Here is a 23,329-nt window from a genome sequence, read left to right on the forward strand (position 1 = left end):
AATGTACTCGAACTATATCTTTTCCAGTCAATATTTGGAAAGTTAAAGTCTCCCATAACAACTACCCTGTTACTTTCGCTCTTTTCCAGAATCATCTTCGCCATCCTTTCCTCTACATCCCTAGAACTATTAGGTGGCCTATAGAAAACTCCCAACAGGGTGACCTCTCCTTTCCTGTTTCTAACCTCAGCCCATACTACCTCAGAAGAAGAGTCCCCATCTAGCATCCTTTCCGCCACCGTAATACTGTCCTTGACTAGCAGCGCCACACCTCCCCCTCTTTTGCCCCCTTCTCTGAGCTTACTAAAACACCTAAACCCCGGAACCTGCAACAACCATTCCTGTCCCTGCTCTATCCATGTCTCTGAAATGGCCACAACATCGAAGTCCCAGGTACCAACCCATGCTGCCAGTTCCCCTACCTTATTTCGTATACTCCTGGCATTGAAGTAGACACACTTCAAACCACCTACCTGAACACTGGCACCCTCCTGCGAAGTCAAATCTGTGCTCCTGACCTCTATACTCTCAATCTCCCGTACCCCAAAACTACAATCCAGGTTCCCATGCCCCTGCTGAATTAGTTTAAACCCCCCCAAAGAGCACTAACAAATCTCCCCCCCAGGATATTGGTGTCCCTCAGGTTCAGATGTAGACCATCCTGTCTATAGAGGTCCCACCTTCCCCAGAAAGAGCCCCAGTTATCCAGAAATCTGAATCCCTCCCGCCTGCACCATCCCTGTAGCCACGTGTTTAATTGCTCTCTCTCCCTAAATGGTAGAGAAGCCATTTCGAGAGATGCTTTGGTTACAAATAGGTAACTACAAAACAACGTTAAAGCTTTTAACCAAAATGCGTTGCATGACCAGTGAGCACTTTTCTTTTTTCATCTCAGATACAGGAAGTACATTTCTGGGATCAAACAGAAATTTAGTTTACTGTGGTTAGCACTGGCTAAAATTCCAAAACAGTACGAGTGCATGGTTTGTAGTTTGTCAATTATCGTCACGACAACTGTAAGGATCATGTGCACTCTGAAGTCACTCAAGACTATTGCCATGTATAACATCTTAATGTGGAAATAATTATTAGTGAAGGTCAATGTAATGTATTTATAATGGAATTTCAAAATGTAGATTGCATTTTTGAAGAAGATGAAATTAAGTGGTATATAAAAGTTGCCAGTCAATCTAAACTATATTAACAAAGAAAGACATTGAGCCACAATTTAACATGTGCCTACAAACCATATAACTTTATATATTAAATAGGTAACTACAAAACAACTATTTCAGAGTCTTATATCAGAAGTGGTTTTCATTTGAATATATTAAGTCTGCAGGCAGGTACACCTATGGTAGGATTTCTATATTAAGCATTGACCCGTTCTGACTATACATCTGTTGGTTGCATGCAGTGAACAAGCACTGGAAGTATGCAGAACAGGCAGATCATGAAGTAAATCGGATTTGACACCAGTATAATTTTTGGAGCTCAGGGCTCCAGCTAAGATCCTTGCTTTAACTTGCACAGTCACTGATTCAGGACCCCAACCCCTAAGTGCTATTTAAAAGGACCATCAACTACTTGCAGGTTAGTTGCTGGTTGTGTCTTCTGGCTGCAGCTTTGATTGTACAAGTGTTTGGTGCTTTCAATAATTTAAAGTTGCAAAAATCTACAGCAAATGGCATTGCAGGTTAAGGAGTTCATGATTTCTGCACAGACAAGTCGTTCCCAGACACTGATTCCATTCCATTTGGATTAAAATATAACTTGGAGCATGAGCAGAGGCCATGTAGAGCAGGACAAGCTGCTGGAAGAGAGGGGAGGGAAGGGAAGGGAAGGGTTTTCAGCAGCAACCATGGGTGGGATTCTCTGTTGGCAGGCTCCCGGGATTCACCATTTTGCCAGCCGGCCAATGGGTTCCCATTGTGGGCAGCCCCACACCGTCTGGAAATCCCCAGGCTGCCGGCGAAACGGAGATACCAGACAGCAGAGAATCCAGCCCCATATCCGCCTGTCTGTTGTGTGTGCTTCGGCGAGTCATCCTGATTGAAATCTGCCACCCCCTTCAGCCTCACAAATGGCTTTGTCAGTGGCTGTGAAGATGCCTATAGCAATTAACTGTTATGCATCTGGCTCCTTCCAGACAGGAGCTGGAGATATCGATAACATTTCACAATTTGCTGTCCACTGCTACGCAAGGGTGAACACCGAAGCACTCCATTCATCAAGAAGCAACTACATTTCATTCTTTTGCCAGAGAGAAGCAGGCAGAGCAAATTCAGTTTCACCAGAGACTTTGCTGTGGTACAGAGTACCATTAACTGCACATATCATTGTACAGGCAACTCAAGTCAACTCTGCCCTAAACCAGAACGAAAAGGGATTGCATCCCCTCAATATCCAGCAGCGGTGCAAACTTTGACAGAGTTGTACAGTTAAATGCCCAGTATCTTGGCAGTAGTTTTGAGGGTTTCATTCCATAGCAATCCACCACACCTGTGCATTTGAGTCATCAGCACAAACCAAAAGCTGGCTACAGGGAAGCTACAGAGCAACATAGGCTATGCACTCAAGACATTGGTACACAACCCATGCACCTGCTAATCAAATGCTCTTGTAAAGTGGCAAACATTTGTTGGCATACTTTTCAGCCTTCATCTATTGGCTGACCCACCAGTCATCACTTGACTCCTCAAGAGTTATCAAGGGCAGAACGGTATCACAGTGGTTAGCACAGTTGCTGCACAGCTCCAGGTTCGCTACCCGGCTTGGGTCACTGTGTGGGGAGTCTGCACGTTCTTCCCATGTCTGCGTGAGTTTCCTCCGGGTGCTCCAGTTTTTCCCACAGTCCAAAGATGTGCAGGTTAGGTGAATTGGCCATGATAAATTACCCTTACTGTCCAAAAAGGTTAGGTGGGGTTACTTGGTTACGGGGATAGGGTGGAGGTATGGGCTTAAGTAGGGTGCGCTTTCCAAGTGCCAGTGCAGAGTCGATGGGCCGAATGGCCTCCTGCACTGTAAATTCTATGAGTTGAACGTGTGCGCACCTGCGCTATCCATTCTCCCTGGCCCAGCTGCAGCCTGTGTGCCCAATGTCTCATCACTGTGTAAAGGATAGTGTTAGTAACTGGCTGCAAGTGGAAAACCAGTGACAGTGTATCCTAATCATCACTGGCTGCATTTCTGTGGTATCTCAAAGAGAAACGGTAATGTTATGGTGTACTGGGGGAGGGGGGGGGTTAGTTGTCAAAGCAAAGAGGTCCATGCTTACACGATCTGCAGCTTATAAATGTGTGTGAAATTAGAGTGACAAGGGCTTTTGGGGGGGGGGGGTGCTGTGGTGGCTATACCATTCAGTAAGAGGACAACATTTACTGCGACAAAGACAGTGACTATCCGAGGGGGCAGTATGTAATGGCCAGCGATGTCCTGGAACGGGCACCTGTGGTAGTTATGAATATATATGATCCTAACTGGGACGGCGCAGACTTTAACAAAAGGATCATGACAGAAATTCCCCAGCTAGACTCCCATCATTGGGGGGGGGGGGGGGGGGGGGGGGGGGGGGGGGAGAGGACCCATGGATGGATAAACCCAGCCCCAAAGCAGAGGAAACAATCAGCTATGGCGAGAGAACTAAGCTCCTTTATGGAGCGGATGGGGGAGCATATGGGGGATTGGACCCATGGAGGTTCACACACCTGAAGAGGAGGGAGTTCTCCTTCTCCCTGGGCCACAAAATTGCAGTGGAAAAATTGGTGCTTCCAGGGGTGGCAGAGACGGAATACTCCGCAATAGTCATCTCCGACCAAACTCCACACTGCATGGATGCGAGGTTGGAGATGGGCCGGGCCCCTACACACCTCCCAGGGATGCACAGAGGCATGAGGCTGGATGCCCTTTATCCTCACTACAGTTTGCCCTGGCAATCGAGCCATTGGCTATTGCTCTCGATCAGCAAAAGGGTGGAGAGGCATCCAGAGGGGAGACAGTCCCACTCTCTGCAAACGACTTGCTCCTCTACGTCTCAAACATGTGGATCTGCTCCTTTGGACACCTCCTGTAAAAGGTGGAGACAGGACGAAAGGGTACTGACAGTAGCGGACTTACACATAGATGGCAGAGTAGTGACCCTGGGGAACTCGCGGACAAGCTCCAGCTCCCTTAAGGGAACGAGCTACGATAAATACAAACAGGGAACTTCCTCCAAAAGGAAACAAACATTTCCCCCACAATCAGGACACTCCCTACTGGACAGACTTCCAACCGCTGGTGAGCTAGGGGACAGTAACTGCGTGAATATGTATTGACGGCTACTAGAGGAGTATGGTCACCACTGGATGAGACGTAGGAGAAGTGGGAGGAAGAGTTAAGCATAGGGATAGGGGGAGGACTCTGGACCGAAGCCATGCACAGGGGGAACTCTACCTCCTCATGTGCAGCCTGAGCCATACGTAACTAAAGGTGGTGCAATTAACCAGAACGCCGGCCAGCTATACCTACATGTTCTGGTCTTGCCCCAGACCCATTAGGTACTGGACAGCCTTCTTCTTTGTCCAAGGTTGTGGAGGTGAGTGTGGAGCCGTGCCTGTGAATGGCGGTCTTCGGGGTTTCGGAGCAGTCAGAGCTCTTTATGAGGAGAAGGGCAGATGCCCTAGCCTCCCTTTCGCCCGCCAAAGACTCCTGCTAAATAATGGCCTGTTTTATTGGATTATAATAAATTGAATTTTATTTGTATAAACATTAAATATAAGCCATCTAGAAAAAAGGAACTGGAAACTTGGAATGCACATGCCCACATCCTTGAAGGTGGCTGACCAAGCTGAAATGGTTATTAAAAAGGCATACAGGATCCTTGGCTTTAAAAATATAGGCAGAGAGTACAAAAAGCTATGTAAAATCTATGCAAACATTGCTTAGGCCTCAGCTGGATTGTGTCCAATTCTAAACAATGCCTGAGGCAGGGCATTACGGTTGCAGAAGTTGTTTATTAGAATAGTGCCAGGGATGAAAGACTTCATTCGTACACAGAGGAATTTAACATAAAAGTAAAGATGTTATGCTTATGATATCCAGGGCATTACTGAGATCACATCTTGAATACTCTGCAGTTTTGGTCTTCCTACTTAAGTACGTCAATAGAAGCAGTTCAGAGGAGCTTTACGAGATCAATACCTCAAATAAAAGTGTTATCATAGGAAGACAAGCTGGACAGACTGGGCTTGTTTCAACTGGAATTTAGAAAGGTGAGAGGTGACTTGATTGAAGTACACAAGATCCTGAACGGTCTTGACAAGGTGGACGTGGAAAGGATGTTTCCACTTGCTGGTAAATCCAGAACTAGCGGGCACTATTTTAAAATTAGGAATTGCCCTTAAAGGACAGAGATGAGAACTTTTTCTCTGAAGGTTGTGCAACTTTGGAACTCTTCCGCGAAAGACTATGGATGTGGAATAGAATTCCTACAGTGTAGAAGGCGGCCATTCGGCCCATCGGGTTTGCACCGACCATCTGAAAGAGCACCTAGGCCCACTTCCCCGCAACCCCACCTAACCTGCACATCTTTAGACCCCAAGAGTCAATTTAGCATGGCCAATCCATCTAATCTGCACATCTTTGGACTGTGGGAGAAAACCGAAGCACCCGGAGAAAAACCCACGCAGACACGGGAGAAAGTGCAAACTCCACACAGTCATTCAAGGTAGGAATTTAACCCAGGTCCCTGGCATATGAGGCAACAGTGCTAATCACTGTGTTGCCCCTTCAGTTACTATTTTAAGGCAGATGTAGATTGGTTCCCTTGCATAACAAGAATCTAAGGTTATAGGGGGCAGATGGGAATGTGGAATCCAAAACACAAACAGATCTGTGATTTTACTGAATGACGGAGCAGGCTCGGGGGGGGGGGGGGGGGGGGGGGGGGGGCGCAATGGCCTACTCCTGCTCCTATTTTGTACATTTGCATGTACGTAAACTGCTCATCGCGAAGGAAGGGTCAGCAACCAAATGACACACGTTTAAGCTGATTGGTAAAAGAATCAAAGGCAGCATGTGGAATTTTTTTTTTAATTTAGTGGGTTTGTGATATGGAATGTACTGCCTGAAAAGGTGGTGGAGGATTGAATTTTCAAAAAAGCAACTACATAAATATTTTAATGCAGATCAAAATGCAGGGTTATGAAGAAAGAACTGAGGAGCGGAACTAATTAGAAAGCTTAAAATTTTTTTTTTAGAGTATCTAATTCTTTTTTTCCCTATTAAGGGGCAATTTAGCATGGCCAATTCATCTACATAGAATACATAGAATAGTACAGCACAGAACAGGCCCTTCGGTCCTCGATGTTGTGCCGAGCAATGATCACCCTACTCAAACCCACGTATCCACCCTATACCCGTAACCCAACAAACCCCCCCCCCTTAACCTTACTTTTTAGGACACTACGGGCAATTTAGCATGGCCAATCCACCTAACCCGCACATCTCTGGACTGTGGGAGGAAACCGGAGCACCCGGAGGAAACCCACGCGCACACGGGGAGGACGTGCAGACTCCGCACAGACAGTGACCCAACCGGGAACCGAACCTGGGACCCTGGAGCTGTGAAGCATTTATGCTAACCACCGTGCTACCTTGCACATCTTTTTGGGTTGTGGGGTGAGACCCACGCAAACATGGGGAGAATGTGCAAACTCTACACGGACAGCGACCCGGGGCCAGAATCGAACCCGGGACCAATTAGAAAGCTCTTTGAAAGAGCTGGCGAAGACACAATGGGTTCAACGTCCTCCTTCTGTGCTGTAACAGTCAATGAGTCTGATCTAGGACCATGACTTCAAGCACACAATCTACCATGGAGTCATATAAATTGAGTATACCTATATACTGAATTTCTTAATTAAAACATTTGTAATTTGCACTGCAATTTTCTTTAATGTTACAAGTTTATAGCAGAATCATCATAACTGGTAAAGTTAAATTGTATTGAGTGACTGAACTAAGTGTATTGGAGGGGAAATTTGTATGTCACTTTTTTGACACTCATGCATTTGTTACATTAAACCATTAACAGGAGTCAAACAAACTCTGAAAAGATTAATTAATTTGATAAACGTTCTTAACATTTTCTTAAATCTGAAAAAGTTAACATGTATTCATTCATTTAGCGTTACATGGGTTTTTCAGAGGACACACGCCCCATAAAGAGGGAGCAGACAGAAATGTTGAGTGAAACTAGGCCACTGGCACGCATTTCTTAATGACTAACGTGGGCGGCACAGTGGTTAGCACTGTTGTATCACAGCACCAACGCCCTGGGTTCGATTCCCGGCTTGGGTCACTATCTGTGCGGAGTCTGTAAGTTCTCCCCGGGTGCTCCGGTTTCCTCCCACAGTCCAACATGTGCAGGTTAGATGGATTGGTCACGTTAATTTCCCTGCAGTGTCCAAAGGTTGGTGAGGTTACTAGGTTATGGGGATAGGGTGGAGGTGTGGGCTTAGGTAGGGTGCTCTTTCAGGGTCGGTGTCGATTTGATGAGTTGAATGGCGTCCTTCTGAATTGTAAATTCTATGATTCTAACTAAATGTAGCAGGGCACAGGGCCAAAGCAGGTTGTTTTGACTGTTTTCTGACTCACTATGGTAATGTTGCATGGGGTGTAAAGGTGAAAATATGTTAAATCTAGGAATTAAAATGCATATTGCATATTGACAGCAAGTTTTGGTCAATACATGTGAGTTTTGGATGTAACTTTGCATATCCCATTTTAAACATGGCATTGTACATAATCAAAAAGGACAAAAAAGGTGTACATAATTATTCAAAAAGGGGAAAATAAAACTTGCATTTATTCATATAGCATCTTCCACATTCACCCAACACCCCAAAGCCCTTACAGCCAATGAAGCACGTTTCCGAAGTGCTGTGATGCAGGGAACGTAGCTGTCAATTTGCATGCAGCAAGCCCCCACAAACAGCAAAGCAATAATGACCAAGTAATCTGTTTTTGTCATATTGACCAGAACACTAAAGAAAACTCACCAGCTCTCCTTAAAATTTTATCCTGAGAGGGCCTACCAAGTCTTAGTTTAACATCTTTTCGGAAAGATGGAATTAACTCAAGGGGTAATACAGGAATGTAAGCCCACTTTAAGTCTAATAACTCAGTCAAGGAAGCCTTTTCAACAGTAACCACTGCATACACAAGCTACATGTGGTCTACATTACAAAGTGATTATTTTTCAATAAAAGACATTAAACACATATGGAATAGTTATATAATTGGGCTGGAAATAACATTTGAATCCATTTGCCCAGCCAAGGTTGTTCTATGATTTTATCCCTCTATACACTATTCTAATCAGCAAGGACATCTTAGAAAATCCTTAAATTGTTTCATTTTGGTAATGTTTTCATAATTTTTGAATTATGCATAAACAGTCATTCTTAGTTCTAAATAATTCAATCAATAACCAGAAGCCAGTCAGCTAATTTTCTTCCCCACTCATTCGTGTTCTTTAATTTAAAGAGCCAAGTTGAATTTATTCTTTAGAATGGTTTCTTAGTGATGTCGTGATTTTGCATTAGGGAAGTGGTTTATCAGTACACAATCCAATTTAGACCCCATTTCAGTAGCCATTTCCCCAAAGTTTCACTTAAATCTATATTTAACTGCAATTTACACGAACCATCGACCACATCCTCCTTAGTGCAGGATGGTTTTCAAAATTAAAAAGAACTTTGAAAGGAGAATAAAAGTGAAACATTGTGAGTCGTCTTTACACTCTAGGCAGCAACCTGGCTTCACAAGTGGACAGCCAGTCCATGAGCACCACTAGGGTGACTTAGTCAATTTTACAAACACAATTTAGTGGGAGTAGCGTACTTCACCATTCAATAAGATCACAGCTAATCTGATTTTAATTTCAACTTCATGTTCTTGCCCAATAACCTTTCACCCCCTTGCTTATCAAGAATCTAGCTCTTTCTACCTTAAAGATATTCAAGGACTCTGCCTCCTCCACCTTTTTGGAAGAGAATTCCAAAGTGTCTCAACCCTCAGAGAAAAGGTTTCCCCTCAACTCTCCTAATTTTGATGGCTGGGCCTTTTGAGCATGCGACCTATCCACTCCTAGCCAAAAAGACCAGGAAATATATGTCAAGTCATCAGGAACTCACAAGGTTTGGAGGGGGAAAATCACAGGACAGAAAAGGTCCATAATTTCCTTGTTGGGCCCCGAAAAACATTCAAAGAAAATCGGTATTCCGTTCCCAACAAGGGACGCCATCACTACTCCCCATTCAGCTTCAAGCTAAAACAGCAATCTGGCCTTTTTGGCCCATGTCTGCATATTTAAAAAGAACACTTCCAGATTCAAAGCAGTCTTTGTGATAAGATTAATAAATTATATTTTCATTTATCTCAAGCCACTAACCTCTTGTTATTTTTATATTGTAACATTAAATGACCCTGGAGGCTAGGGCAGTTGCATGCTCCTCCTGTAGGATGTAGGTGGTGAGGGTGTCCCCAATGATTATACCTGCGGGAAGTGCACCCAACTCCAGCTCCTCAGAGACTGCGTTAGGGAACTGAAGCTGGATGAACTTTGGATCATCCGGGAGGCAGAGGGGGTGATAGAGACGAGTTGCAGGGAGGTAGCGACACCCAAGGTACAGGACAAGAGTAGCTGGGTTACAGTCAGGGAAAGGAAAACGAACGGGCAGACAGTGTAGGGATCCCTCGTGGCCGTTCCCCTTCAAAATGAATAAGTATACCGTTTTGGATGCTAGGGTGCCAGGGCCAGGGATGCCTCGGATCGAGTCTACAGGATTCTTAAGGGGAAGGGTGATCAACCAGAAGTCGTGGTGCACATAGGCACCAACGACATAGCTAAGAAAATGGATGAGGATCTAAAAAGTGATTTTAGGGAGTTAGGTTGGAAGCTAAAGAGCAGGACAAGCAGAGTAGTGATCTCAGGATTGCTACCGGTGCCACGTGCAAGTGTGCTTGGAACAGAGCGAGTGCAGTTGAACACGTGGCTACAGGGCTGGTGCAGGAGGGAATGCTTCAGATACGTGGATCATTGGAATATCTTCTGGGGAAGGTGGGACCTGTACATGAAGGACAGATTGTACCTAAACTGGAGGGACACCAATATTCTGGGTGAGGTGGTTTGCTCGAGCTCTTCATGAGGGTTTAAACTAGCTTGGTAAGGGGATGGGAACCAGAGCTATGGATCAGAGGATAGGGTAGCTGTTGAACAGGCAGAGATAGTATGCAGCAAGTCTGTGAGGAAGGATAGACAGTTGATAGGACAAAGTTGCACTCAGTAGAATGGGTTAAAGTGTGTCTGTTTCAATGAGTGTCAGGAATAAGGGAGATGAACTTAAGAGCATGGATCAGTACTTGGAACGATGATGTTGTGACCATTACGGAGACATGGATTTCACAGGGGCAGGAATGGTTGTTAGATGTTTCGGGGTTTAGAGGTTTTCAGAAGAATAGGGAGGGAGGTAAAAGAGATGGGGAAATGGCACTGTTAATTAGAGAGTGCACCACAGCTGCAGAAAAGGAGGTAGTTGAGGAGGGTTTGTTTACTGAATCAGTATGGGCTGAAGTTAGAAACAAGAAATGAGCAGTCACTTTATTGGGAGTTTTATACAGACCCCACCAATAGCAGCAGGTAGAGGAACAGATTGGGTGGCAGATCTTGGAAAAGTGCAGAAGTAACAGAGTTGCTAGAACATAGAACATTACAGCACAGTACAAGCCCTTCGCCCTCGATGCTGTGCTGACCTGTGAAACCAATCTAAAGTCCATCTACACTATTCCATTATCATCCATATGTTTATCCAATGACCATTTAAATGCCCTTAATGTTGGCGAGTCCACTACTGTTGCAGGCAGGGCATTCAACGCCCTTACTACTCTGAGTAAAGAACCTACCTCTGACATCTGCCCTATATCTATCTCCCCTCAATTTAAAGCTATGTCCTCTCGTGCTAGCTATCACCATCCGAGAAAAAGGCTCTCACTGTCCACCCTATCTAATCCTCTGATCATCTTGTATGCCTCTATTATGTCACCTCTTAACCTTCTGCTCTCTAACAAAAACAGCCTCAAGTCCCTCAGCCTTTCCACACAAGATCTTCCCTCCATACAAGGCACCATCCTGGTAAATCTCATCTGCACCCTTTCCAATGCTTCCACATCCTTCCTATAATGTGGAGACCAGAACTGCACGCAATATTCCAAATGCGGCCACACCAGAGTTTTGTACAGCTGCAACATGACCTCATGACTCCGAAACTCAATACCTCTACCAATAAAAGCTAACACACCATATGTCTTCTTAACAAGAGATGTTTTAGTGTGATTTGGATGGTGCTGAGCAAGTGGGAAAATACATGGCAGGTTCAGTATAATGTGGATAAATGCGCGGTTATCCACTTCTGCTAGCAAAAAGAGGAAGGCAGATCATCTGAATGGCTATAAATTGAGAGTGGAATGTGCAATGAGTCCTGGGTGTCCTTGTAAACCAGCCACTGAAGGCAAGCAGGTAGGTGGTAAACAAATGGTATGCTGGCCTTCATAGCAGGAGAATTAGGGTACAAGAACAGGAATGTCTTCCTGCAATTACAAAGGGCTTTGGGGAGACCACGCCTGGAATAGTATGCGCAGTTTTGGTCTCCTTGTCTGAAGGAGGATATCCTTGCTCTAGATGGGAGTGCAGCGAAGGTTTGCCAGACAAATTCCTGGGATGGTGGGACTAATTATGCGAGGAGAGAGATTGAGCCGGTTATGATTATATTTCTTCACTCTAGAGTGGTAAGCCTGTGGAATTTGTTACCGCAGCAGCAGTTGAGGCCAAAACATTGTATGTTTTCAAGGAGGAGCTAGATATGGCTCTTGGGGCTAAAGGAATCAAAGGATATGAGGAGAAAACAGCAACAGATTATGGAATTGGATGACCAGCCATAATCATATTTAATGGCCGAGCAGGCTTGAAGGGCCAAACGGCCAACTCCTGCTCCTAAAGAAATAGTGGATCACATGATCCAGTGGTTAGCACTGTTGCTTCACAGCGCCAGGGTCCCAGGTTCGGTCATGGGTGACTTCAACTTCCCTCATATTGACTGGAACCTCCTTAGTGCAAGTGGTTTGGATGGAGCAGATTTGTCAGGTGTACAGGAAGGATTCCTGACTCAATATGTAGATAGGCCGAGTAGGGTGTCATAATATACACACAAGTATATGATGGTGCATAGACACACACTGACTGACACACACAACACAGCAGCCAATCACCAGACAGGGCACAGTCACTATAAAGCCAGAGGGCACTAGTTTTCCCGCTCATTTGGGATGCAGCCTCTGAAACAGACAGAGCCCACAGTCAGTAGTACGAACATCTACCATGTGCTAGCAGTATAGGCTGGTCAGGTTAACCATAGGTCTTCAGTCAACCTAACATAGTGTTGACCCACAGTGCAAGTATGTTTAACAGCTCATAGTTAAATAAAACAGAGTTGTACTTCTACAAGTGTTGGTAGCCTGTCTATCTTACTGCTCTGGTAAACACAGTCTTTCCAGACCCAGCATACCCAACACATCATAGGGGAAGGGGGCATATTCGGTGACATTGACCACAACTCGACCTTTACCATAGTCATGGAGAGGGATAGGAACACACAGTATGGGAAGGTATTTAATTGAGGGAGGGGAAATTATACTTGCTATTAGACAGGAGCTGAGGAGCATAAAGTGGGAACAATTGTTCTTGGGGAAATGCACAACAGTAATGTGGGGATTGTTTAAGGAGCACTTGCTGCGAGTGCTGAATTGTTTGTCCCACTGAGACGAGGAAGGAATGGCAAGTTGAAGGAGCCTTAGATGACAAGAGAAGTGGAGCTTCTAGTCAAGAGGAAGAAGGAAGCTTATGTAAGGTTGAGGAAGCAAGGCTCTGACTCGGCACTAGAGGGTTACAAGGTAGCCAAGAAGGAACTCAAAAATGGACTGAGGAGAGCTAGAAGTGGGCATGAAAAAGCCCTGGTGGGAAGGATTAGGGAAAACCCCAAGCTGTTCTACACTTGTTCTTACACTCTCAGAGTGAGAGTAGGGCCGATCAGGTATAGTGGAGGGAACTTGTGCCTAGAGTCTGAGGAGATGGGGGAGGCCCTAAATGAATACTTTGCTTCAGTATTCACTGGAGAGAAGGACCTTGTTGCTCATGAGAACAGTATGAACCAGGTTAATAGACTTGAACAGGTTGATATTAAGAAGGAGGATGTGCTGGAAATGTTGAAAAGTATCAGGATAGATAAGTCCCCTGGGCCTGACGGGATGTACCCAAGGTTACTACAAGCAGCGAGGCAGGAGATTGCTGCACAGTTGGCGATGATCTTTGCGTCCTCACTCTCCACTGGAGTAATACTGGATGATTGAAGGGAGGCGAATGTTGTTCCCCTGTTCAAGAAAGGGAATAGGGAAATCCCTTGGAATTACAGATCCATCAGTCTTACATCTGTGGTGAGCAAAATATTGGAAAGGATTCTGAGAGATAGGATTTATAAAAACATAGTTTGATAAAGATAGTCAGCATGGCTTTGTGAGGGGCAGGTCATGCCTCACAAGCCTCACTGAATTCTTTGAGGATGTGACGAGACACATTGTTGAAGGTCAGGCAGTGGATGTGGTGTATATGGATTTCAGTAAGGCAGATAAGGTTCCCCATGGTAGACTCATTCAGAAAGTTAAGGGGCATGGGATACAGGGAAATTTGGCTGTCTGGATACAGAATTGGTTGGCTGAAAGAAGACAGCGAGTGGTAGTGGATGGAAAGTATTCCACCAGGAGGTCGTTGACCAGTGGTGTCCCGCAAGGATCTGTTTTTTCATAGAATTTACAGTGCAGAAGGAGGCCATTCGGCCCATCGAGTTTGCACTGGCTCTTGGAAAGAGCACCCTACCCAAGCCCACATCTCCACCCTATCCCCATAACCCAGTAACCCCACCCAACACTAAGGGCAATTTTGGACACTAAGGGCAATTTAGCATGGCAAATTCACCTAACCTGCATATCTTTGGATTGTGGGAGGAAACCGGAGCACCCGGAGGAAATCCACGCACACACGGGGAGGATGTGCAGACTCCCACAGACAGTGACCCAAGCCGGAATCGAACCTGGGACCCTGGAGCTGTGAAGCAATTATGCTATCCACAATGCTACCGTGCTGCCCCTCAACAAAGTTCTTAAAGGGATATTCTTTATTTATTTTTTTATTTTATTTTTATAAATTTAGAATACCCAATTATTTTTTTCCAATTAAGGGGCAATTTAGCATGTTCAATCCACCTGCCCTGCACATCTTTGGGTTGTGGGGGTGAAACCCATGCAAACATGGGGAGAATGTGCAAATTCCACACGGACAGTGACCCAGAGCCAGGATCAAACCTGGGACCTCGGCGCCGTGAGGCTGCAGGGCTAACCCACTGCGCCACCGTGCTACCCCGTTCTGGGACCTCTGCTCTTTGCGGTTTTTATAAATGACTTGGATGAGGAAGTGGAAGGGTGGGTTAGTACGTTTGCCAATGACACGAAGGTTAGGGGAGTTGTAGATAGTGTTGGGGTTGTTGCATGTTACAGCAGGACATTGACAGGATGCAGAGCTGGGCTGAGAAGTGGCAGATGGAGTTCAACCTTGATAAATGTGAAGTGATTAATTTTGGAAGGTCGAATTTGAATGCTGAATACAGGGTTAAAGGCAGGATTCTTGGAAGTGTGGGGGAACAGAGGGATCTTGGGGTCCACGTACATAGATCCCTCAAAGTTGCCACCCAGGCTGATAGGGTTGTTAAGAATGCGTATGGTGTGTTGGCTTTCATTAACGGGGGATTGAGTTTAAGAGCCACGAGGTTTTGCTGCAGCTTTATGAAACTCCAATTAGACCACACTTGGAATATTGTGTCCAGTTCTGGTCGCCTCATTATAGGAAGGATGTGGATACCTGGAGAGGGTACAGAGGAGATTTACCAGGATGCTGCCTGGACTGGAGGGCATGTCTTATGAAGAAAGGTTGAGGGAACTAGGGCTTTTCTCACTGGAGCGAAGAAGGCAGAGAGGTGACTTGATAGAGGTGTACAAAGTGATGAGAGACATGGATGGAGTGGATAGCCAGAGACTTTTCCCCAGGGTGGAAATGGCTGTCATGAGGGGACATAATTTTAAGGTGATTGGAGGAAATTATAGGGGAGATGTCAGAGGTAGGTTCTTTACACAGAATGGTGGGTATGTGGAATGCACTGCCATCAGAGGCGGTGGAGTCAGAGTCATTAGGGACATTTAAGCGACTCTTAGACAGAAACATGGACAGCAGTAAATTGAAGGGGTGTAGGTTAGGTTGATCTTAGATTAGGATAAATGGTCAGCACATCGTGGGCTGAAGGTGCTGTGCTGTGCTGTATTTTTCATAGAATTTACAGTGCAGAAGGAGGCCATTTGGCCCATCGAGTCTGCACCGGCTCTTGGAAAGAGCACCCTACCCAAGCCCACACCTCCACCCTATCCCCATAACCCAGTAACCCCACCCAACACGAAGGGCAATTTTGGACACTATGGGCAATTTAACATGGTCAATCCACCTAACTTGCAGATCTTTGGACTGTGGGAGGAAACCGGAGAACCCGGAGGAAACCCACGTACACACGGGGAGAATGTGCAGACTCCGCACAGACAGTGACCCAAGCCGGGAATCAAACCTGGGACCCTGGAGCTGTGAAGCAATTGTGCTATCCACAATGCTACCGTGCTGCCCCTGTACTGTTGTATGTTCTATAAGCAAGCTGTTTTGTACAGGAATTCTTCACTTAAACGTTGTTGTTGCATTTCTGAAAGTGCAACTTTTAAGGGAAACAACTTCTAAGCAAATCAGATGTTCCCATTACAACCAATATTAAAAGCTAGTGTTACATTCTGTAGAACATTTCTCATTAGAAAAAAATAAAACATTTTATGCTCCGAAAATTGAAATACTCCTAAATTCTCATATTAACTTTTAAAATATTAAAAATATAAAACAAAGAAATTGCTTTCTACTTTGCTCTCGCTGGCTGACCTTCTGTTTACCCTGTGCAATACCCCGCACGTGCTATTCCCTTCAAGTCCCATCCCACCCACTATTTACCTTGCAAACCCACCCTGCCTATCACTCCCCCCCCCCCCCCCTTGGAGGGGTAAAAGTGGCAGTGAAAGGGAGTTGAGGTTTAATAACGTTAAAACTAATGTCCTGACACTAAGTGCACATATTGGTCTTATTATATCTGCTATGTTAAAGCGAAACAGAGCTAGAGGAAACTTAAAATGGAAACCTGCTGTATGTCTGGTCTTATGCAAAGTGTCTTCAACTGTATGATAAAAAGTTTAGTACCGGCATTACTAAAGTCAAATCAGCAACGGTTTGGGCTTAGCAGTAGGTGAGACCAGCTTTAGAAGAGTTGCACTTTTGAGACAACTTCAGGTCTTGCAGTATAACTACACTTACAAACCTGACAGTTTAATTTTAAGGTAAAATATTTCACAGGCAGCGCATTGGAACACCTTTTTTATGTTCATGTTACTCTTTGTTATTCAATAACTTTATCACTGCCTTTTCAATAACAATCAGATGGCGGAACGGTGCCCCAGTGGTTAGCCATGCTGCCTCATGGCGCCGAGGAACGGATTCAATCTTGGGTCACTGGCCATCTGGAGTTTGCACATTCTCTCCGTGTCTGCATGGGTCTCACCCCCACAACCCAAAAGATGTGCAGGGTAGGTGGAATGGCCATGCTAAATTGCCTCATAATTGGAAAAAAATGATTGTATATTCTAAATTTTAAAAAAAATTAATGTCAATGAGAAGAGTTCTATGCAACTTTCACCTGATGTTTTCGCACCTGTCCAAGAGTTCAGAGAGTTGAGTTTTGGGTGCATTAAATATTAGCACTCACATGCTCAAGGTCAATGGACCAGCTCGGGTAGCTTACAACACAATTAACTGAACACCCGGTTTCAAAAACATTGCCAGTAACTCAAGTAGACGTACTATCTTAAAGTTCAGTTTCCTCAGCCTTCATGAGTTTTTTTAGGATCTATGGCTGTAATTTAAGATGGACATTCACCAGTACAAACTGATATGTCAGTGATTTAACAGCTAAGCTCTACGAGGAGTCCCTGGCAACTTCACACCATACAGCCCCCCTTAAGTTGTTAGCTACATCCAACAAACACTTTATTCAGCTATACAGTGAGGTAGGTAGAAATATTTTTTATTAGCAAGACTGTAGGTGTCTCTTTGATCATAAAGCTATGAATGATCTATAAAAGAATCTGTTTTCAGTCAACAATGTCACTCCAAACTTATGTGCAGTTCCTTTCATGCATTATCTAACAATAAAAAAAGATTTTGAGTATTCCACTGTTTTTCTTATCACAGGTCTATGAAGACCATAAGATATAGGAGCAGAATTAGGCCACTCGGCCCATCATGTCTGCTCTGCCATTCAATCATGGCTGATATTTTTCTCATCCGCATTCCCCTGCCATCTCCCCAGAACCCTTGATCCCCTTATTAATCAAGAACCTATCTATCTCTGTCTTAAGGACACTCAGTGATTTGGCCTCCACAGCCTTCTGCGGCAGAGTTCCACAGATTCCCCACCCTCTGGCTAAAGAAATTCCTCCTCATCTCTGTTTTGAAGGATCGTCCCTTTAGTCTGAGATTGTGTCCTCTGGTTCTAGTTTTTCCTGCAAGTGGAAACATACTCTCCACATCCACTCTGTCCAGGCCTCGCAGTATCCTATAAGTTTCAATAAGATTCCCCTTTATCCTTCTAAATTCCAACGAGTACAGACCCAGAGTCCTCAACCGTTCCTCATATGACACGCTCTTCATTCCAGGGATCATTCTTGTGAACCTCCTCTGGAGCCATTCCAAGGCCAGCACATCCTTCCTTAGATACGGGGCCCAAAACTGCTCATAATACTTCAAATGGGGTCTGACCAAAGCCCGGGATTATTATTTAAACGATAAAATATTAAAGCATGCTGCTGTGCAGAGACCTGGGTGTGCTAGTGCACGAGTCACAGAAAGTTGGTTTACAGGTGCAACAGGTGATTGAGACGACAAATGGAATTTTGTCCTTCATTGCTAGAGGGATGGAGTTTAAGACTAGGGAGGTTATGTTGCAATTGTATAAGGTGTTAGTGAGGCCACACCTGGAGTAGTGTGTTCAGTTTTGGTCTCCTTACTTGAGAAAGGACATACTGGCACTGGAGGGTGTGCAGAGGAGATTCACTAGGTTAATCCCAGAGCTGAAGGGGTTGGATTATGAGGAGAGGTTGAGTAGACTGGGACTGTACTCGTTGGAATTTAGAAGGATGAGGGGGGATCTTATAGAAACATTTAAAATTATGAAGGGAATAGATAGGATAGATGCAGGCAGGTTGTTTCCACTGGCGGGTGAAAGCAGAACTAGGGGACATAGCCTGAAAATAAGGGGAAGTAGATTTAGGACTGAGGAACTTCTTCACCCAAAGGGTTGTGAATCTATGGAATTCCTTGCCCAGTGAAGCAGTTGAGGCTCCTTCATTAAATATTTTTAAGGTAAAGATAGATAGTTTTTTGAAGAATAAAGGGATTAAGGGTTATGGTGTTCGGGCCGGAAAGTGGAGCTGAGTCCACAAAAGATCAGCCATGATCTCATTGAATGGTGGAGCAGGCTCGAGGGGCCAGATCGCCTACTCCTGCTCCTAGTTCTTATGTTCTTATACAGCCTCAGCAGTACATACTTGCTCTTGTATTCTAGCCCTCTCGACATGAATGCTAACATTGCATTTGCCTTCCTAACTGCCGACTGAACCTGCACATTAACTGGAAGAGCATCTTGAACAAGGAATCCCAAGTCCCTTTGTGCTTCTGATTTCCTAAGCATTTCCCCATTTAGAAAATAGTCTATGCCTCCATTCCTCCTTCTAAAGTACATAAGCTCATACTTTTCCACATTGTGTTCCATCTGCCACTTCTTTGCCCACTCTCCTAGCCTGCCCAAGTGAAGGACAATGAGTAAATGAAGAGAATGTTTCCAAAAGTATGCATTTAAACAACTCAAAGTCCCTAAAAGAAAATTAATAAATTAGTCCAGATTTAAAGGCAAGAAGATCACACTGGACATCAGAGAGATGCAGTGTACCAGAATCATGCCTTGGGGATCTTCCTGTAAATCAGCAGCCAGAGGCCCTTGGAGAGGGAAATAATTTACCTTAGTCCACAATCGATTCTTGGTTTACTGTTGTGAACCATAGGACAAAAATCACAGCTAGCTACCTTGGACCTGCCTCTGTTTGGCTGTCGCATGACTGCGGGAATAGGAAAGTAAAGTTGGAGGGGTGGAAGGTGAAAGTACCCCTTCTTACCCCTCTGCATTGGGTCCGAGCCTGCTCCAGATGCAGATATCCTTGCCAACTTTGGAAAGTCGCGAAACTCTTTTGGCAGTCCATCAGGTACGAAGCCTTGCTACAACAGATGTCCTCTCCCCATACTTCTGTGCACTACTTGGGAACAGAACATTCCTCAGATGCAACAAGGAAGAAAATTGACCAAATGGACATTAAGAAACGGAGAAAGTCCCTTCGGCTGTCCAAGCTTGCCTGTTACATAGATAAATCTTCATCTAACTGCCTTCTCACCAAAGGGCCTATTCCCTGCTGTAATAGCTCACATAAAATACACTTCAGGAAATTACAACTGCAGATCACTCAACTTTCAATCATTACAATTATAGAATTGAATATAATTGGAAAACACAACAAACAGATCAGGAGATTAAAGGGTATCTCGGAGTGATCACAAGACCATCATTCAATCAAGAATCACAAGGGATTGTGGTGGTGTTACCACAAGCAATTTAGTGAAGCAGATTTCAAGATGCTGCTGCCAAGGGACTGCAAGGGTTGGAGATTCCTATTGGAGCAGAGTGTAGCTCAGTGCCTAAACCACAAGACTGGAAGCAACTGGAAGAGTGGAATGCAAATGCCAGGTGTTCACAAAACTGGGACAGGTCAAGAGAAAACCTGTTGGTCTCGGGCAGGTTGCCAAGTTAAATGTCGCTGACATTTTGCTTTCTTTCAAAACATTGCCTCGAAACATATCTTAATAGCACATCAGTATAAACTTGTTCCTGTGGCTCTTAGGGACAATTAGCGGCATTCTGTCAACTGCTTACGCACTTTCCAAATGCACCCATTTTCCTTCAGGTACTCAGCATGGTCCTTTAAACAAGATAAAAAAACACCACACATGCAGTAAGATTCACACATTTACCATGGGCACTGGGGTACCGGACTTTCCATCGCTTTTAAGCAATATATATTCCTGTCGCTAAGTGTTTCAAAAAATTGCCAATAGCCAGCAGATATTGCTTTTAACTGCAAAAAGGAGGGACGTCCGGTTACGCAGGTGGGAGGCGGCGACGCAACGGAGGGCTCCCGATCGGGAATGGCATTTTCGGGGCTTTAAGCCCGGTCCCAGGGTCCACAGAGGCGGCAAAGGCAGGGGGAAGGCACGGAGGAGGCACAGTAGAAGATGATGTCCAGGATCAGCAAGAAAACAGCCGGTAAAAGAACAGCTGAGGGCACGTCGGGGAGTGGAGAGGTCACCATGGGGTCACCAGGGAAAAAGGAGGCTGGAGCACCAGGGGAGGCCGCATTGCTGAAGGCTGAAGAAATAACTACGGTAATGGCTGCAGAATTCGAAAGGCAGTTTACAAAACACCTGGTGGCGATGAGGAAGGAGATGAGGGAGGTTTTGAGTGTGCAGGTGGAGGAGGCGATTTCCCTGGTGACGACGGTGGTGGCGAGTGCAATGGCAGAGGTATGGACGCAAGGGGAGGAGTTGAAGGTAGTGGAGGAGACGGTGGTGCAGCACGGTGATCAACTTGCCTCGATGGGGAAGGAAATGCGGAAGGCGATAGAGGTGAACAAGGATCTACGAGGAAAATTGGAAGACCTGGAAAACAGGTCCAGGCGACAGAATTGGAGGATTGTGGGCTGCCCGAAGGAGTTGAAGGGCCGAGGCCGACGGAGTATTTTGCCGCTATGCTGGCGAAACTATTGGGGCAGGATCCCTTCCGATATGAACTGGATTGGGCTCATCGGTCGGGGAGGCCTGTACCAAAGGCGGGTGAGCCACCAAGAGTAGTGACTTTGTGCTTCCATAGGTACTGTGTGAAATAGAAGGTCCTGTGCTGGGCCAAGCAGATGCGGGTGGTGCAGTGGGCTGGAGCTGGTATAAGTGTATACTAGGACTTTACGGTGGAGCTGGCGAGGAGGCGGGCTCCTTTCAACCGGGTGGAGAGAGCACCGTACATCAGCACGGTGCAGTGCGGTATTGTATATCCAGCGAAGCGGAGGGTGACTTATAAGCTCAAGGACTTTTATTTTGGAACGGCTGAAGCAGCGGAGAAGTTTACGAAGGCAGAAGGACTGTGGCAGAACTGAGAAATTGAGAAATGGCCATGTGCCGATGTAACCTCAGGACTGTATTTTCTTCTTTTTTGTCTCTTCTTTTTTTGTTTCACTGCGTCTGGGTGTATGGGCTAAAGGAGCCAATGGTGTATATATTTGGACAAGGGAAGTGATGGGATTTGCACATGAAGCGAGGGCTCTTTGGGGTGGAGGTGGATATGTGGGGTGTGCATGCTAAAAGGGGATTTCTGGGCTTTCCTTGGGCCGGGCAAGGGGGAAAGGGACCCGGGCGGGGGCCTCCGCGCTGGCCGGTTTAAACCGGCCAGGTAACGGGAGTGAGGTGGGGGGAGGGACTGCGGCCACCGGAGCCTGTCAGAACAGGGTCCGAATGGTCTAGCCGGAGTGGAAAGTTGGGGGGAAGGAACCGAGGTTGGGGGAAGGAGTTTTACAAGAGGCAGTGGGCGGGAGGAGTTGGAGCAGAGGGGGGGGGGGGGGGGTTTTAACAACTCTTGGGTACCACATACGGTACTCTTTTGGAGGTTGGACGGAGTTGAGTGTGTGGGGGGAGTGGATTCTCGGGTGACCCCGGGAGGGGGGGGGGGGGGGGGGACGACGGACGACGGACGGACTCTAGGGTGATGATCATGGGCGGTCCCGGACTCCTTTCTTTTTTTGTTTCCGTGGGAGGGTTTGTTTTATTGGATGCATATATTGACAGGTGGGCCGTTTTTTGGGGTGGTGGAAGGTTGGGATCGTTGTTATTGTTAAGGGGATTGACTTTGTATTTGCTACCGTTTGCTGTTTGGGGGTGGGGTGGGAATTTGAGGAAAATGTGAGAATGGAGAATAAAAACATTTTTTAAAAAACTGCAAAAAGGCATAGGTTAATGGAGATTTAGGGCATGGAGGAAATCAGAGGAAGTAAGGGAGGGAGAGTTTGTTGGTTCCCCCAGAATCATGAGTAGTATTAACGCTGCTTTTAATTTCCATCCTGAAATTGGTAAAGAATGGACTATCCCAACCCATGTGCACATAACGTGTAGGCCCAGCCAGCCAGTACAGCAACCCCCATGGTGGCTGTATTTCCACAAACAAGGCAGCACAGTATAACCTGGGAGACAATGACACTGAGCAAGCTGTCTCCTCGTATACTCCTTTCACCGAGCATCATTTAGAATGAGGAACTATTTTAAAAGTAGAAGACTGATGCGTCTACACTTTCAGAAAGGGCCAACATCTAAACATAACAAGTAGTTGTGGAGAAATGCTGCTGTACTCATGGCAAATACTGTGACTATTGATGACAATATTAGGCAAGATTATGAGTCCTTGCATGATTTTGTGCCTATGCACTTCAATGTAAACTTTCTGGAAGAAAACCTACCAATTAATAATTGCACAATGTTTGAACCTGCATACTTCTTCACATCTTCTATCCACCGTGGCACAGATTCAAAAGATCCCCTTTTGCTAATGTCATAAGCAATAATCGCACCATTAGCACTTCGATAATAACTCTGTGTAATTGTCCTAAATCGTTCTTGTCCGGCTGTGTCCCATATCTGCAACTGCAATAGGAAAACATATGAAGAATAATGAAAAACAGGAAACAAGAAACATCACTGCTCAACACTGGTTCTGTGGTTGGTTTGGCTACCGGGTGGAATTGAGACTCAGTTACATCCTGCACATCTTGATAAAGGATGATGAAACATCGATGTAACTGTTGATTCAAGACTGAGCTAGCTGGCTTTCCATTATCTGGGTTATTTCACTGTTTAGTGTTGTTTGCTCCTCAAAACTGATGTTTTCAAATGCTACTGAAATGC

The 23,329-nt window shown here is 45.4% G+C and overlaps 1 protein-coding gene across 1 annotated transcript in view; it reads right to left on the reverse strand.

Moving 5' to 3' along the window:
• Positions 1-23,329, reverse strand: part of rab43 (RAB43, member RAS oncogene family) — a 38,372-nt gene that overhangs the window by 7,655 nt on the left and 7,388 nt on the right. Inside the window, exon 2 of the mRNA XM_038812021.1 lies at positions 22,885-23,068. Within this exon, the coding sequence (XP_038667949.1) occupies positions 22,885-23,068 (184 nt within the window). The remainder of the gene's footprint in view (positions 1-22,884; positions 23,069-23,329) is intronic.

The sequence above is a fragment of the Scyliorhinus canicula genome, chromosome 11 (assembly GCF_902713615.1).
Source record: "Scyliorhinus canicula chromosome 11, sScyCan1.1, whole genome shotgun sequence".
Lineage (NCBI taxonomy): Eukaryota > Metazoa > Chordata > Chondrichthyes > Carcharhiniformes > Scyliorhinidae > Scyliorhinus > Scyliorhinus canicula.